The 16,309-nt window shown below is 54.6% G+C and overlaps 4 protein-coding genes across 4 annotated transcripts in view; 2 read left to right on the forward strand and 2 right to left on the reverse strand.

The window, feature by feature from the left end:
* Positions 1-550: 550 nt before the first annotated feature.
* TGME49_278240 (Zn-finger in Ran binding protein and others domain-containing protein) lies at positions 551-5,057 on the forward strand (the record flags this gene model as incomplete). The annotated part of the gene is made up of 3 exons (XM_002370486.1): positions 551-2,764; positions 3,183-3,465; positions 3,778-5,057. 3 exons carry the CDS (start codon positions 551-553, stop codon positions 5,055-5,057), a joined length of 3,777 nt encoding a protein of 1,258 aa, XP_002370527.1.
* A 2,828-nt stretch (positions 5,058-7,885) lies between these two features.
* Positions 7,886-10,394, reverse strand: TGME49_278230 (prenyltransferase and squalene oxidase repeat-containing protein). Its single transcript, XM_002370485.2, has 2 exons — positions 8,897-10,394; positions 7,886-8,583 (listed from the first exon to the last, which is right to left on the reverse strand). The coding sequence occupies exons 1-2, from the start codon at positions 10,042-10,044 to the stop codon at positions 8,001-8,003; spliced, it is 1,731 nt and encodes a 576-aa protein (XP_002370526.2). The 5' UTR covers positions 10,045-10,394; the 3' UTR covers positions 7,886-8,000.
* Positions 10,395-10,605: 211 nt separating this feature from the next.
* On the forward strand, positions 10,606-13,907 carry TGME49_278220 (hypothetical protein). The gene is made up of 4 exons (XM_018781797.1): positions 10,606-12,151; positions 12,665-12,823; positions 13,208-13,339; positions 13,697-13,907. Exons 1-4 carry the CDS (start codon positions 10,811-10,813, stop codon positions 13,859-13,861), a joined length of 1,797 nt encoding a protein of 598 aa, XP_018635138.1. The 5' UTR covers positions 10,606-10,810; the 3' UTR covers positions 13,862-13,907.
* A 610-nt stretch (positions 13,908-14,517) lies between these two features.
* TGME49_278205 (hypothetical protein) overlaps positions 14,518-16,309 on the reverse strand; it is a 29,935-nt gene continuing 28,143 nt past the window's right edge. Inside the window, exon 20 of the mRNA XM_018781796.1 lies at positions 14,518-16,260. Within this exon, the coding sequence (XP_018635139.1) occupies positions 15,191-16,260 (1,070 nt within the window). The 3' untranslated portion in view covers positions 14,518-15,190. The remainder of the gene's footprint in view (positions 16,261-16,309) is intronic.

The raw sequence follows: 16,309 nt of genomic DNA on the forward strand, positions 1-16,309 counted from the left end.
TCACGAATTCCTCTTCAGCTGAGTGCTACGCCTGTTGGAGTCGCGTCCATTTCGGCGCCACACCGCAGGGTGGCGGGCGCATTCCGCTCTTCGGGTCTCTCGTGTTTCGTAACCTGGATCCGTTTTTTTCTCGGAGGTCTCTTTTCCTCCCTGTGTGCGTTCTTCGAGCCCACCGACGCAGCTGATACTGTGCTCTCTCGCGAGTTTTCACAATCCGGGCGCTCCTCTGACCCCCCGGTCAAGCGCCACGACTTGAGGCCATCGACGTGCTTTCCATTCGCCTCCATTCTCCGGTTCCGGTTCCGGTTCCGTACAGTCCTTACCGCGCCACCTCTCAGGTCGCTGGTGACGCCTTCGCCATTCCGAGTATCTTCTGCCTTAGCTCCGCGGCGGGTTTTCCGTGGGCGAACGATCTGTGGCTGTGCGGAAAAAAACACCCTCTTCTTCCCGTGTGCTCGGACCTTCGAAGCCTCTCTCCTATTTCACCGGATCAGTTGGCCGCCTGTTCCTCGCCTCTCGTTCTGGGCTCTTTCCGGTTCTTCCTCCCACGATGAGTTCGCCGGCGCCGTACTTCTCGTCTGACGCCTCTCGTCAGAATATCTTTCTGGCGGCTCCGCCGGCAGGTCCGTCTGCCACCCTGGGTACGGGAACCTCTAAGGCGACTGCTGGTCAATCGTCTGGTCTCGCTGGACGGCCGGAAGATGCGGATGCCGCCGCAATTCTCCAGCTGCATCTGCAGCTGAGTCAGGAACTCCAGCGGTCGCCCGTTACCGACGGGGACATTTTTCGCGCGCTGAAGAAGCTCGCGCGGAATTCAGGAAGCGAGACCCCTGGCGGCAGCGGCCTGTCTCCCGCATTTCTGGATACCGCACAGCAAGGCGCCACGCAGACGGAAGGCAATTTCCCTCCCCCGCCCCCTGGCGAGGACGTGTACACCCAGCATCTGCGCTCCGGAAGCAACCACAGTATGAGGGGAAGCGAGGGGAAGCGGGGGCCCTCTTTGTCGAACCAGAACGCGTCCCTTGGATCGCCAGGAGTCTTCGCAGGCGGGAGCGGCCTCGGGGGGCGGAATGCGAGCGCGGCGCCCCACAGCCTGTCTTCGCTGAGCTTTCAGGGCACCCCGCCGGTGTCTGCGCCAAGCACGCCTCGCGGGAGCAGCTGGCGCTGTCGCTTTTGCTCCTCGTTGAATGCGGGGACTGGCCTTGGCCGGTGCATGTGCTGCGGCAGACAGAATCAGAAGCGCGGGGGTGCGAAGGGCAGCGCTGCTCAGGGCGTGGGTCAGACAGGAAGCGGCTCCGTCCAGAACCTCCAGATCCAGCAGCTCCGCCGAGACGTGCTCCTCGCCGCCGTGACCGCCGCTGCAGCGGCAGCTGAGAAGCGCTCGGACAAGAAGGAGGCGAAGCGCGCCGCTGCAGCGGTCTCGGCTGTAGCCACAGCGATGGCGGAGTCCCGTCAGCAGCTGCTTGCGGAGAACCACGGCGCTGCCCCGTACTTCTCCGGAAGGGTTGGCGGCTCTGCCCCGAGCGGGCTGTCCTCTGACTCAGCTTCCGGGACGCTCTACGAGGACAGAGCCGCTGCGGCAGCAGTGGCCGCAGCGTCGCTCTTGCCGGGGCTTCTCGGGAGCCTCGAAGCGAGCAGTGGGAGCGCGGGGACTCCAGGCGGCAGCGGGCAGTCGCCGGCCACGAGTTTGACTTCCCTCGAGGATGGGGGCGGGAGTACATTGTTTTCTTCTCTCACATCCTTTGAAAGTGACGGCGGCTGCGTGACGCGCGCGGGTCTTATTCCCGAGCTGGGGGGCCTTAAGGGGACCCGCCATTTGCCGGCTTTCGACGAGCAGTCGACGCCCGGGCGCCACTTCCTGGGAGACTCGAGCTCGACGGGCATGAGACAGAGTGTCGGGAGCCTGGAAGGCGGCAGCACGCCGGGGACGTTCTCGCTGCTGGAATCGAACGCGTACGGAGTCGACTTCAGTGTTTTCCAGGAACTCGCGACCGCGCCGCAGTCCACGTTGTTCACGGATGACGTCACGCCTGCCGACAGCCTGTCGCTGGCCAGCGACTGCCGCAGTCCGTCCGGTGCGACGCCTTCCTCGATCGTCAGCGGCCGCAGCAGCTTCTGCAACTCCGGCCTCGCCGCCGGTGTGAGCTCAGTTGGAGGGGGCCGCGACAGCAGCGGGAACTCGAGCACGAACGCCAGCACCCCAACCACAGGGGCGAACGTGATCGGCAGCGGGCGAGGGACTGGGCGAACGGCGAACGGAGCTGGGTCGGTCTCCGGCGCCGGGTCCTCTGTGACGCCGGGTGTGGCTGGCACAAGCGTGGGGCTGTCTTTGGGCGCTTGTGGCGTTCCGAAGGATGGAAGGAACTCGGTAAATCGGCTCCAGGAAGGGGCAGGAAGGCCGCGGAACAGCAGCGCGGTGGTGGACGCGAAACGGACCGAGGCTGCCGGATTCTCGGGTCCTGCGATCTCGTTTGGGAGCGGTCCTGAAAATTCCGGAGCGGGTTCATTGAACGCAGCCACGCCGAGCACCCAGAGCTCCCTTCCCCAGCACGTTCAGACTAGTCGGAACTCCGCCAACCTTCTTATGAAGGGAGACACAAGCACCAGTAGCTGCGCAAGTTTCCTACAGTCTGCAGCATCCTCGCCCTCGGCCATGGAGGGCGACGAGTCTCCTGTCAGTGCTCTCCTGGAAGGTTTGGGCCTCTCGACTGCGAATGCGCCAGGAATTGACGCGCTGCTTCCTTCCGTCCTCTCTCCTATTCAGGTACGCAGCAGGAATCGAAGGAAACAGAGAAGAAACCGAAGTAAACGCGATTCTTCGGCCTCTGGGCTTCGTTGTGGGCGACGAGAGAATCCTGTTCCCTTGAGGGGAGACAGCTCGTCACAGGACCAGGCAATCGTTTCTCTGTGGTGTAAAAACCAAACTTACGCATAAGGGTCATGGCGGCCTGTGAACGTGCTGTTCACGCCGTCAGGATGAGGAATTGTACCGATAGACTCTCTCCACCAGGCGGGGTGTACGTACACCCCAGATCCAGGGCTTTCATCGGCTACCTGGATCTGTTTCACGGACTCGCTTGCATTCTCCACCCATATGTCGCTGTTTCTTTCGTATCCTTGTTTGCCAGTTGATCCCACACTCTTGTTTCTTTCGTTCTTGCTGGTTTTGCTTTCCTTTTCAGGTTCTTCTTTTAAAGGCGAAGGAGGTGGCAGACCGCCTCGTGGGCGACTTCCAAGTGCTGGGGTACAACGATCCAACGGCGAAGGCCGCAGAGGCGCTGCGCACCTCGCTTGCGATTCTGGGCTTCGCGCCGCCCCCGCACAGCCTCGGTGGCCCCGAGGAAGATTCTGCTGAATCTGCGGGAGCTCGCAGCGGCCAGGCGGGAAAGGAAAAACAACGCGAGGCCGGACAGGGCCGAGAGAACGACGACGACAGGAAGCCGAAGAACGCCAACTGGATACAGGGTGAGGATCTCTGGAGCGGATCTTGGAAACGATGTGGGTTGCTGGAAATGGTTGAAGTTCTGTCAGAGAGTTTCTACATCTGTGATCGTGCCTCGTGATCGAACCGTGGCAAGTGTTCTATGGCAGCTGCCTTTCTTTTCTCGATCCGTACCTATAGTCGTGGTCGAGTTCGCGTCAATTTCTTTTAGGACTGAACTTTTGCTTTTAGTGACAGGACCTCCCGCTCGTCGAGGCGCCCGTTCACCACACTTCCCTTTCTCTCCTCTTTCGCGTCCACAGTGGTTTCTGTGTTGCTGCGTTTCGAGTCTTCAGGTATTGGTGGCCCCCACTTTTCTGCACCTACGATGCTGGCGCATCCGGACGAGTTCAAGAACCCGAGCAGCTTTCTGAAGATCTACGGGGATCCCATGTGTGCCGTCGCCGATGCGTCGGCGCCTCAAACGGGGGGCCGACAGCCGGGCCCTGGAGGCCGCTCGCTGCCTGGAACCTGTGGGCGGGTCGACGGCGCCTCGGCAAGCACGAGCGGTAGTTTGCCGATTCGCGGCCACAACGGGAACTGGGTCTGTGAGAGTTGCTCGAATGTGAATTTCCCGCGGCGCTTCCGGTGCAACAAATGCGGCGCCGTGCGCGGCCCCCAGGGAGACGCGATCGTCGCAGAGTACGCCAAGCTTGTGTACCACCAGCATGTGAAGGCGTACAGAAATCTCGCCTCTCGTCCGGGCGTGGATCTGCCGCTGAAGCGCCTGCAGAGCGGGGGTGGAAACGCGAGCACAGGTGCGGCGCATGCCCTCCAGAAAGGCGCAAGTCGGTTCGCGGTCGGGACGGGAAACAACTTGCAGGGCCACGACGCCGCCTTCAGTCCGAATGGGGGTTGTGTTGGAGGCTCCGCGAGAGTCTTGGCGGCCGTTACAGAGGCGGCCAGCCTGAATCTCTCCAGTGTGCAGACTCGTCAGGTGGCACTGCCCGCTGCGGACTCCCGCAAGCCTGCGATTCCGCAACCGCCGAGCACAAATCCGAACCTGAACGGTGGCGTTCCTCACGGGGACACGAGTCGGCAAGGAATGAATTTCCCGGCGATTTTCCTGCCCGTGGTATCGGGCGCAAACGGGGTTCCGGCGCCGCCGCCTCCGACCGTCCAGCCCCCCGTGCCGCCGGGTGCACGAACATCCGGGAAGGCATCAGAGGCAACGGTGGGTCGAGTGCTGCCTGGCGCAAAAGGCGTTTCGCCCGTCCAAAAGTCGGTCGTGGACGAAAAGAAGGGCGCGAAGAAGGCGTCGAATTCGGAGTGGCCAGCGTCGGACAAAGCCGGAAGCGGAAAGGGAGAGCCGCAAGGAAATGCCGACAAGCGCGAGGCGTTTGAAGCTGAGGCCGCGCAAGAGGAACTCGAGAACGACAGCGAAAATCCCGCGTCTGGCGAAGACGCATGCTCTTCTCTGGAGGTTGCGAACTCTGGAAGCGATCAGGTAGCAGTGAGCGGAAAACCGTCTGTGACATCAACTACGTCGGGTCCAGTTTCGGCAGTCTCGTCACCGCGCACAGACGGCGGGAACTCGCCTGTCAACTTAGGCGACAGCAACGAAGCGACACCGTGAACAAAACAAGATGTCTCGACGACCGTGTCCCTGGTCAAAGCTCTGGGACCCCCGTCTGCTTCGGTGGGAAGAGCCCTTGAAGTGTCTAGTGGATCGAAAGGGCTCAGGCGCGGGGCTCCGGGTTGCTTCGGCCACAACAGGGAATGTCACCGGTCTTCCCTGCTCTTTTTCTTTCTGAATCTTTTTTCAACAGGCGTGGAACGGAAGCTCGGCTGCGCCGCTGTGGGACATGGCGTGCAGTGGCATTCACTCGCGAGCGCGTGTTCCGACGCAGAATGTGAAATATCGATGTGGTAATCTGGTTCGAATCTCTGTCGGTTTCGGTAGCGACATTCTCGGATTTAGCTTCGGTAACCAAACTTTCTGAATCCTGGCCCTCTTAAGACAGACGGAGTCTTCGCTGTTGGCAGGGTGCTAGGTACATCTGAGATGAGCCGCCAGTTCTCAACATGATCATGTGCATCTAACCGATACAGAGGCAAAGACGTATCAAAGTAGGAAGGTTCGGGATTCCTAGCAGTGGTCGGCCCACCTGGACGGATGGGGTGCATTCGGAGCCGTGAGATCGCGACAGCGAGAAGAGATCCGCTGATTCTCTGGACATCAAAAAGTGCTGGACTTCTGTAGGCTTGAGCGTCAGTGTGAGCATAGACTGCATGCGCATATACACATTTTATAGATACGCATGCAATCTGTGTCGAGTTTTTGTTCCAACCGTCGCACTACTGACCCAGACAAACAGGCAGACACTGTTTTTTGATTTGGAGCGTTCGTGTGTCTGGATCGCGTCAAGTCGTCCTTTAGTGTCTCCCCTTTTCTCGTCTCCTCAACGGACATCATCAAAGCCCCTCTGTTCCAAAACGTTTCATATATGACCCTTTTATCGATGAACTGCGTGTATGCCGAAACCGGCACGCTTCAATCGGAGTGTGCCGCCATTGCTCCACGGCGACTCTTGAAGAGGTGTACTCCTCAGATGCAGCTCGACACTGTGTTCTCTGCCGTCAACACTCCCCGTTTTTGTTCCACAGAACCTTGCACAAGCGGCAGCTTCTGTAAGTCCTTCGAGTGTCTGGACTGTGGTGAACAATCTGCGTCATGCGCTTTGTTTCTTTCTGGTACGGCTGGCGTCTGATCCTCCGTTCCAGCTCGGGGTCGGGAACCGCCATGCTTTGCAGCTTCCCTTTAAGCCAGCGACAGGTGGATTTGGAATTTTTGTGCGAGAATCTTCATCTGGTCTCGGCAATCGACAGTGCTCGTACGGCGACCCTCACCAGAAAAGGATGCGGCATGGCCGCTGCAAAAGCGAAAAAACGAGGAAGGTACTGCCGCTCGTGTCGGGACAGACAAAGATTGCCGGCTTGATGCAGTTTGACCTGCGGTTCTGCCTTGTGCGCTAAGGGCGTCAGTGTCGACAGACTCCCCTTTGGAGTTCTGAAGGGGAACGCAGCCGCGGTTTTCACGAGCCTTCAAGCTTACAAACGGCAGACGCGACGGCGTATCAACACTTTGTTGCTTGCAGGGCTATGCTCCGTAATTCTTCGCATGTCGAGCAAATAGCTTCGAACGTGTGTTATTTCCTTCTGAGGGCTCGTCGTCTGGTTTTTTATCCATGTTTATGAGTACGGGTTGCGTCGCCCATTTGGTAAGATTTTCTGTCCGCCAGTTGTCCACGAGTGTGATCAACTGTAGGTTTGCCACAACTCCTTCACAAAAGTGCTCTGGTTTTTTCTCCGTTCCCACCGAGTTTTCACTGGCAGCTGGTTCGAGAGAGTCTGTTTCGAGGGTTTTCTGGGCTGCTGTCTACGCCTGGGGGCAGAGTTGCCTGCACCAGGGATGATGCCCTGGTTCACAGCGTCGCTGCAGGAAACGGGAAATAATTGGAGCAGGAGACACTGCTCTCTCGTATTTCTCGTGGACATGTGCCCTACCCTTGCAGAGGTTCGTTTTCGTAGTCTGTGGCTGCCGGTCGTTTTGAAAACGTTTTTTGTTCTGGGGTGCCGCGACGCTCTCGGTGCCGCATGCTGGACTTTAAAAATGGTCTTAGCTGGTCTCGTGGAAAACTACAACTTGTTCGCCCCTTTCCAGCCGGGTGTTTATACCTAAATTTGCCAGATCACTTCGAGAGTATGTGCCATTTTAAAGTCGTATCTTTAGACGCCTCAAGTACACATGGCCCAAGTAATGGTAGGAAGTTGATCTCAATTCTGGAGGGACCACAGTTGGTGTCTAGTGCAGTTCCTGCCGGAGATTCTTGGTATACAGGAATTCTACAAATGGTTTACTCAGCCTGCTGCATACCATATCAACAGCGTTGCTGAAGGTGGACAAATCAATATTGCACCGTCGTAGAAAGTGTTTGGTGTGGACCATCGGTCACTGTAGTTTGAAGTAATAGCCGCGGTTCAACTTCCTTTTCTGGCGAGACACAGTTCATTCACCGGCATCATTCTGAGGATTCCTCTCCTCGTACATCGAAGACGGAAACACCGAGCACTATTCTAGAGCCTATCTCGCTGTCATCGTATACCAGACTACCGGACTAGTTGTAGGGTTGTAGTAAACCCACATGGTTGATGACTGCATACGCGCTGGGTATTGAAATCCAGCACGATTTTAGCTGTCCTAAGCAGCCCAATAGGTTGGATGTGCACAGCAGTCATAAAGAGCTCTGGCAAGCGGTACGCTGTTTGTTCGAATTTGGACGGACATAAAGCTGTAGTGGCGCTGATAGTCAACGAATGAGATTTGTCTCTACACGGTGACCATTTCGATTCCGTTTTCTCTTCTGAGATGTGAATTTTATTCAAACTACCAAAAACAGGTAACGGCAGTGCGGAGATGGTGAAGTCCAGCGCGCACGCCTCCGAGAGTGGCCGTTCTATGGCTGTACCATATACCTGCATCTACAATGAGTCTGTTGTGGTTCCGTTCAGGAGCATTTCACATGTAATTGTCGACGGCGTAAGTAGGTAGTCCATACAGGGGATTCACGGTCGCCAACACCCGGGATAACGGTTCATCTAGACAGGGCTGATTCACGTGACCCGCCCCGGCATGGACAAGAATGGAGAGCCCTGCCAAACCGAAAAACGTATGAAAAGGATCAGGAACTTTTTGTGAAGCGGAGTGAGATTCCAACCGACCTTTTCCGAAAAGACTAGTTTCTGGAGTCTCACTCTCCACTTGGTTCCTGCTCTTGTCTTCCTGGACTTTTAACGATGCTGCGCTTGCAACGGACACTTCCTCCCTCGCTGTGTCGTTTTGATTGCCAGGAGATTCGTGTGCGGCAACAACAGTACCACAGCCTGAAGAGGGAGTTTTGATCGGTACGCGTGATATGCCACCAGTCTCTGCTTGGCAAGAAAGAACGAATTGCTTCAGTGTTTGTGTGTCGTAGACCGATGCGAGATCCATACCCAGAATGTTGGCTGTGGCTAAAATCCACCAACAATAGCAAGAATCCGCGCTTTTCCCAGGGCGGCCGTTGAGGCCGCCGCCAGGCAGTTGTCGCGCGCCTAGCCACCTGCACGGAAGTGAAAGGCATGGAAGGACACACGTTTTTCCACACGAGAGTTTACTCACTCGTGTATCTCAAAAGCCAAAGGGTGTTGCTCCCCTCTAGTTGTAAACTTCAGACACGACCACTTTCTTCGCTACGTCAGCAATGCCTAGAGTACACCCACCAACGTAGAAAACAAAGTAGCCCATTTACACTTTTCTTCTTGAGTCACTCCTCTAAGCTTCACTTACAACGCCCCATTTGGTGTGTCTAGGACGAGCTCCTTTTCTCATTCAGTGAGTCACAGCGAAGTTGCCTCCATTTCCAGAACACTCACCCTTCGACAGACAGGCGTGCTGAGGCTGGCAGCTGGGGTAGCCTTTCGATCAAACTTAGTGACGCAATTGCACAAAAGGTCGTCCCTGCGTGAGATTCACATCCTGGAGCGCATCCAAAACCGCCATCAAGGTTTTGGCACTGTGTAATCCAGTCGAAAAGCTTGTTCCTGTCGATGCATCCGCGGAACCAATTATCTGAACTGTTCGCGCAGGAACCGTTGTCTGTTTGGCGTGGCACCCTCCGCTGATTATCCGAGGAACAGTCATGCGTTTTGTGTTTCTTAGCATTGGCATATCCGCTGCCTCCTTCGATCCCCGATTTCGTGCGTTCTTTGCTCGTGTTTCCAGTTTCACGGACTTTCGTGACACATCCACTCCTCGAATTACCTGCGCTTCGATTAGCGAGTAGCTGCGTCAGCTGGAGGCTGGCGACTGCGCACATGGCGAAACGCATGTCCGGTTCGGCTGCATGGTTCGGTGAATCGTTGCACTGGTTGTTGAAAGCTCCAGTGTTCTGGTCTTGCAAACGTGCGAGAAAACGCTGGATCTTGTTAAGTAAGTGCGGCGGCAAAGTGGAAGGGCCCGCACTCCCTAATAGAAACAGTATCTGCAGCGCACTCAAGGTCGATAGACTCGTTGCTGGGTAACTGGGGTCTGGATGTGGCGCAAAGCCGACGCAGCAGGAGCAGGCTGCATCTTCCAAAGACTCTGACTGAGGGTCGGCGCTGTTTTCTGTGCCTTCCACGTGGCGACTGCAAGCAAGTGTTCGTTTGCATTTCATGACAAGTCTAACTAAAGAGGATCGCTGCGTTTCGCCTAGAAAGGAAGTGGACGCTTCCTCGCGGTTACCCCCGTCGGGTGCGTCGCCGAATCCGAGTCTGCCTCTTTTGTAGTCATTTTCTAAGAGCGCCAAACCCGCGAGCGTCCAGTACACTCCACTGAGCAGAAAGGACTCTGCTTCCACAGAATTTATCCCATCACTGGAGCTTTCTTCTTGAGAAAACGGATGGTGGTGAGCGAAATAGTCTTCCTTGTCCAATTTCGAACTCTCCGCCTCTCTCTTTCGCAGGGACTGGAGGCCGGCGCCTACAACGCGCTGGAGAAAGCAGCGGTGCCGAGCAGCAGCCAGGGGGGCCTCCACCACCATTCGCTCGGATCGTCTGAACACACATCAATTAGTGAAGCGAAAAGCAACAAGAAAGACCGAAACCGAGAAACCGTAACTTCGTCTGCGGCGGAAAACGAGCATCAGAGAAACAGACTGTCGTCACTCCAGCACACATCGCGACAGACACACAGATCTTGAAAGCGACTCCGTTCCTAAGTAGAGGGCAGGACCCGAAACGGATAGAAAGGACATTTGTTTACAGGACGACAAAGACTGGCGTGTGTGACTCTGAAGGAAGAGTTGCGACAACAGGCGGCTGCAACGGTCGCCTACGGAAAACCACACAGTTGCGGTAAAAAGACAAAAACCATGAAGGACTTTTGCAGGTGAATCGCGCGCGTTAAATCGATGAGTTTGCGTCGCACGGAGAAATTCTGGAAACTTTCCTTCATGTCGTTTTCTGTTGTCGGTTGGAGAGCAAAGCCACCACGCTTTACATTTTACCGCCTGCATGTGTGTGTGTTTATCGCATGCACGCAAAATCCATCGGTAAAACCGCGAGACTCCACGTAGAAAACGATACTTTCAGAAACATCACTTCTTGGGATTCTCTGGTTTTGAAGAAGGACTCCTTTCAGCAGTCACTGCGGTGTCGCTTCGTGAGACTTTCGTTCCTTCCCTCTTTTTTCTCGTTGCCTCTAACCGACTCTTGGCCTCTTCGTGCGCTTGGTCCTTCTCTCCCTCACAGTTTGCTTCCCAACTTCCTCGTGGTAATTACGTTCTGCTCGACTTTTGTTCTCTCTGCATGTCCTCAGTTTTTGCTTTTTCTCTCCAGAGTTTTCTCCGTCGGGTCTTCTCCATTCCCTCTGTGTCTTTTGCCACGGATGCGCGGACCCACTTTCTTCTGCCTCGCTGGCGCCCTTCGGCCCCTGAAGTTTTGTTTCGTACGAAAGAACTAACGCACACAGCCACCTTTCACTCGAGTGGACAGAACCAGCTGCACTTGCAAGTGCGGCGCCTCCATATAAGCCACAAAAGCAGATCTGGCGCTCACTCTGTTCGAAATCGGAGCTTCATTCGAAAGCCTCGCCAAGGAGAAATGAGGTGCCTTTCTGTCTCGCCGCCCTTTGTAGGCGAGATGACGCCGTCTCGCCTTTGGTTTCGGCGTCAGCGAATTCCGCGGTCTTGTCACAGAAGCCGGGAGATGGGGGACCCTCAGCCATTTTCGCCTGCGACAGAAATTTCTCTTTCTGGGAGGGACTCTCTTCCTCCCCACACACGGCAACGTAACATTCAGGGCAACATGTCAGTGCATCAAGGTCCTCCCTCCCAGCCGCAGAGACGCGAACGGCTTTTTCTCCACCTGACGTCGCCGGTTAAGAGGAAGACTCTTCTCTTTCTCGGGGCATCTCCCCCCACCCTTCAGTGTCTTTCGTCTTCGTTTTCTTCTGCCAGTGCTTTCGCGCCCCAGGTTACTTCTTCGTTTTGTTATTGTCCACATGCATTGCGAGTCTTTCAAAACACGGCAGAATCCCCAGTGCCTTCTTCATGTTCTTCACCCTTCTCGACCCCACCCGCCTCTTCACACATTTCTTCTTCCCCTTCTTCTTCTCCCCCGTCTCCTTCGTCGCCTCTTCTCCCTTCTCCCTTTTCTTCTCGTCCGTTTTCTTCTCTCTTTTTCCGGTCTTCCGTGCCTTCACCTGCATCTCTCCGTCGTACTGCCTGCGGTCCAGGTTCTTCTCGTTTCTTCTCCGGGACGTCGCGACGACTTTCGCTCTTTTTTTCGGACCCCCCGCCGGCGTACGCCCTGTCGCTGCATGCAGGCTACAAGATTCAGGCGGCCCTGTGCGTTGACCGACTGCCTCTGGTGTACCGAGAGCCTCGCTACGAGAAGCGCTGGCGAGAGTTCAAGGAGCAGTGGGAAGCGCAGACGAAGAACGGCTTGACGCTCGCAGACGAAATCACCTTCATGAAGTTCCCCTTCCACTTTTTCGAGACAGAAGAAGCCCAGAAGAAGAGAGAGGAACTTATCTCCAAGACTGGAGATGCCGAAGTCTCTGAACTGGAACTCCTCCTCAGTGAGGAAGGATTCTCGGGAAAGAGAAAACTCCAAAGAGACAGAGACGCGAAGAAGGCAGCTCGCGAGGTGAGAGAGATAACACTGGATAGCGGTAAAGACGACAAACGAAACGCGAAAGGATGATCTCGAGACGTTTTGCAACAGGATTCGCTGTGGGGGGCTTCTGATGCCGCGCAGCCTCCCCATCTGACCTCAGCCTGCATGCCTGGACGTCTTCTTTGCGCCCTGCTTCTCACTCTGCTTCTGCTGCAGAGTCCGCCGCGACGTCGCCTCTGATCTTTGCTTCTTTCGATTTTCCCTCTGCGTTCTTTCTCTCACTGGATCTCTCTCGTCCAATTCTCTTTCTCATTCGATCTGATAGTTGTTGTTCTATATGTTCGAGAGCCATTTTTTCCTCCTTCCTTTCGTGTCTCCGTCGGTCTTTCTTTCGGGGTTTTCATTTCTGGTTGCACTTCCCTTTCGGCCTGTGTGTGTCTCTCGCCCTTTGCTTTCTTCTCTCTGTTCGTCCTGCGCCTCACTCCCGTTCTGCATTTCTGGCCGTCACTTTTTTCCGTGATCCGCTCCTCTTTCTGTGTCCAGGAGCAGAGTGCCGTGAAGAGCGCAGGACGGGGACAGGACGAGAAAGGCCTTCGATCCTTGGAGCGGGAACCTGAGAGAACTCTCTACTTGATTGTTCGATATGGAGACAGCTGGCAGTTCCCTCTTGAGGACCGCATCCACGGCCAGTCGATGAGGAGTGTAAGTCTTCTGTTTCGTTCGTTTGTTCCTCTGTCGTTTCCGGCGATTCCTTGGTGCCGTGCGTTCGTTCTGTGAAGCGCCAGCATAGAAACGAGGAGCCGACGCAGCACCAGTTAACGCGTTGTTGTCAGGCCGCTGAAGGACTGCGGCGGGCCGTTTTCGGTCCAGGCGTCGGATGGCCAGTTCGCTGTCACACGGGGAAACAGGTTACACGCGAGAGACTTTGCGTGCTGTGCGTCCGTATGTCTGTCCATTTAACGGCCAGAGAACGCAACGAAGGAGATGCCGCGAAGAGAGTGGTGAGAGAAGTTTCAGGTTAAAAGAATCGGTTCGACTTCGAGTGGTGAAGCGTGTGTTGCCGCGACCATGCGTTGTGTGCATCAGACTCTGAAGCGACTCTGTTCAGAGCAACTGGGCAGTTCGTACGCGCCTTTTCTCCTCGGCTACTCTCCCTTCTCTTACGCCAAACGAACGTATCCGAAGAAAACGAAGGAGGCTGGCATCCTGGGACGGAAGGTCGGTTCTTCACAAGAAGAGAAAAACAAATTGGGAAAGAGGGTGGACGAACCTTTCTGTGATTCGAGAGAAGCGCGACTTTGCCGTCCACTGCATCTGGTCCTGTCAGGGTCCTTGTTCTCTCTCTGCGCTCCGTCTCCTCGTCCGTTCGGCTGTCATCTGTTTCTTCATCTGTCGTTTTTTCCTTGTTCGGCCTGCGTTGCTTCACCCCCGCCTTCGTGGATTCATCTGCTTGTGTGTCTCCGTCGTCTGGGCCTTCCTCCTTTCCACTTCTTCGTTTATTGCTTCGAAGACTTCTTCGCCTTCTTCAGGGTCTCTGCTCTTTTCTCTTCTTTCTCTCTCTCTTTTGCGTAACAGATCTTCTACTACCGTGCCCACCACATCCCAGGCTCTGAGAATCTGAAGCTTCCGGAGGGCAGTCCCGTCTCCGACTTTGCCTGGGTGACGCTTCAGGAGCTTCCTGCCTACATTTCTCCTCGCAAGCTCGCTGCGGTCTCTGCAGGGCTTCTCCTAGAAGAATAAGTTCCCCTTTCTCCACTAAAACAAACTATCCACGCTTTTGCTCTCTCCATATATATATATATATATATACACATATCTATACACATAAACATGTATCTATCTATATATTTATATGTTGTGTGTATGCATGGATGAACATGCATATATATATATATATATGTACAGATTTTATATGCGCGTGTGTACATCTGAATGTATTCATACAGGTATACATATAGTGTGGAGACAGCGAAGAAGCAAATGTGACTAACCGTGTTTGTGCCTTTTCGCTGAGACACAGTTCCGCGTGACTGGATTTGTGAGAAGACAAACGAGCTTTATCTCCGAAACTCAGTCCTCAATCTTTTTTCGCCTCCTGCTTCGTTTCCTTGTATCAATCTTCATACATAGAATGGTGGCTAGAGACGTGTGTAGATAAATACGTAGTGAGAACAGAGACACTTATGAAGACGGCGGTAGATATACTCAGATGCCTAGATGGATATATATATATATATATATATATACATATACAAATATCTGTATATATCTGTACACATAGATATACAGATAGATCTAGATATAGAGAAAACTGACGAGGTGCGAGAGCAATAAAGGTTTTGCGTCTTGAACGAAGAGGAAGGCGGCGGTGGCAGAGACCCGTTCACGAGTGTGACTTCCGATGCAGAAGTTTTTCAAAAGTTTCTCGTTTTTGCGTCAAATAAACAGGCGGTGTCTGTCAAGTTTTTTGACAAGAAGAGAGGACCTTTCCTATCATGAAGGCACCCTGTACACGAATTGAATGAAGACACGAGCGACGCACCGTGCGCTAGCTGCAGAGCTAGATAGCAGTAAAAACCGAGGATAAACAGAGACGCTCGTTACGAAGAGACAGTGCCTTGGAGGAGCAGAAAGACATCTTCTAAATTCCAGAAAACGCATGTTCACGCGCGTGTTTTGCCAACATTTTTAATCGCATTTTCAGACGCATGATTCCTTGTCAATGCATGCATACACCTAAAAGACATACCTAGGCATTCGCACCTTCCACCGGTGCCCGCAAGTCTTTGTCGATTTCCTTTCTTTTCCAATTTCTCTACTTTTTGTTCTCTTCTCCCTCTGCGGCCCTCGAGCCGCCTGAATTGACTGAATCTCGCGTCGCGCCATTCTCGGCTTCTCCTCTCCTTTCTGTCACCATCCCACCATCTCTTCCTCTTCTTGCAGTCTGTCCGTCGCAGTCTCCTGTCTTTCCTTCTGTCTCTCGTCCCCATCTGTTGTTGCCTTCTCTTGCTGCTTATGTTCTTCGTGTTTTCCTTCCTGTCCTTCAAGAAGCTGTCTGTCTCCATCAACTCAAAGAAAGTTCTGAAGGAGAGCGCGCGTGTGTCTGAGAAGGACGTCTCTGCAGACATGAAACGTTTCTTTTTCTGCTGAGACAGACCTTTTGTTTTCTACTTCTTCACAAACAGTCGTCCTTCGGTCGTCCTCTCCAGTTTGCCCAGTACCACAAAACTCTTCCACTGTCACTATCTTTCTCCCTGCGAGTCCCGGTCTTCCTTCGCTCTCACTGGGTCCTCCAGCCGCGCGTCTCTCTGACTCTTGCACGCGGTTGCTCGTTGCCGCTCTTCCACGATCTCTCGTCCTTCTCTGTTCCTCTTCTTCGCTGCCTTCTCCGCGCTTTTCTTCCTGAACTCCCCCTCCTCTGACCGCTTGTTCTTTCTCCGTCCTTTCCACCACCCTGTCCTCGTTCTCTCTCGTCCGGCTCCTCCTCTCCCCTCGACACTCTCCAATTTCCACACGCGCAAGGCGAACGGGAGAACGCGAAAAATCAAGGGAGAACGAACGCGACGGATGTCGACGTTCTGCGTTCTCCAGTGAAGCTGTGAGAGCCGCATCAAGAAGCGCAGAGTCCTTTTTCGCCTCCGAAGCTGTCACGACGCTCGGGACTCTCTGCGCTGACGACAGGTGAAGAATGCAATAATGCGAAGAAACACATGGCACACTCTCTGGGGCAGAGACAGAGCACTGCGGGTCGAGAGGCAAGAAATACGAGTTCGAGAGAGCAGAAAAAGTTATTTCGTCTTTGTTTAAAGACATCGCGTCGTTCACACGACCAGGGAACCTGCGACCGTTCGGGCCAGCGCTCTCTTCATTACCATTCTCAGTGCCAGCCTCCACTTCTCTCTGTGTCATTTGTTCGGCAGTCTCACATCCACTTTCCTCCTCTTCGCTCAGACTGTCGCCTCCTTCCGCGTCGCGTCTGAGAAACGCGTTTCCAGTGTTCTCTGTCGGAGCCTTGCCTTTTTCACTCTTCGCGTTTCTCTGAGTTCTTGCCTGCTCTGCTTGTCTGCCAGGCAACGGCGACGCGTTCGCTGGTGATGTCGAAGAAAGAAGTGAAGAAGACGAGAGGAGGCACTGCGGCTCTGGAGAGACAGAAGGAAACGCCTTCTCCTCTCTTTTTCGCATCCCACA

Source organism: Toxoplasma gondii, chromosome XII (genome assembly GCF_000006565.2).
Source record: "Toxoplasma gondii ME49 chromosome XII, whole genome shotgun sequence".
Classification (NCBI taxonomy): Eukaryota; Apicomplexa; class Conoidasida; order Eucoccidiorida; family Sarcocystidae; genus Toxoplasma; species Toxoplasma gondii.

Excerpts from the sequence above, each read along its gene's own strand:
- TGME49_278230 (XM_002370485.2), bottom strand. The coding sequence starts at position 10,044 with ATGGTGGTGGAGGCCCCCCTGGCTGCTGCTCGGCACCGCTGCTTTCTC. Across the intron at positions 8,584-8,896 it reads GCACGCCTGTCTGTCGAAGG|GTGGCTAGGCGCGCGACAAC; the intron begins GTGAGTGTTCTG and ends ACTTCCGTGCAG.
- TGME49_278220 (XM_018781797.1), top strand. The coding sequence starts at position 10,811 with ATGTCCTCAGTTTTTGCTTTTTCTCTCCAGAGTTTTCTCCGTCGGGTC. Across the intron at positions 12,824-13,207 it reads ACGGCCAGTCGATGAGGAGT|ACTCTGAAGCGACTCTGTTC; the intron begins GTAAGTCTTCTG and ends TGTGTGCATCAG. Across the intron at positions 13,340-13,696 it reads CTGGCATCCTGGGACGGAAG|ATCTTCTACTACCGTGCCCA; the intron begins GTCGGTTCTTCA and ends TTTGCGTAACAG.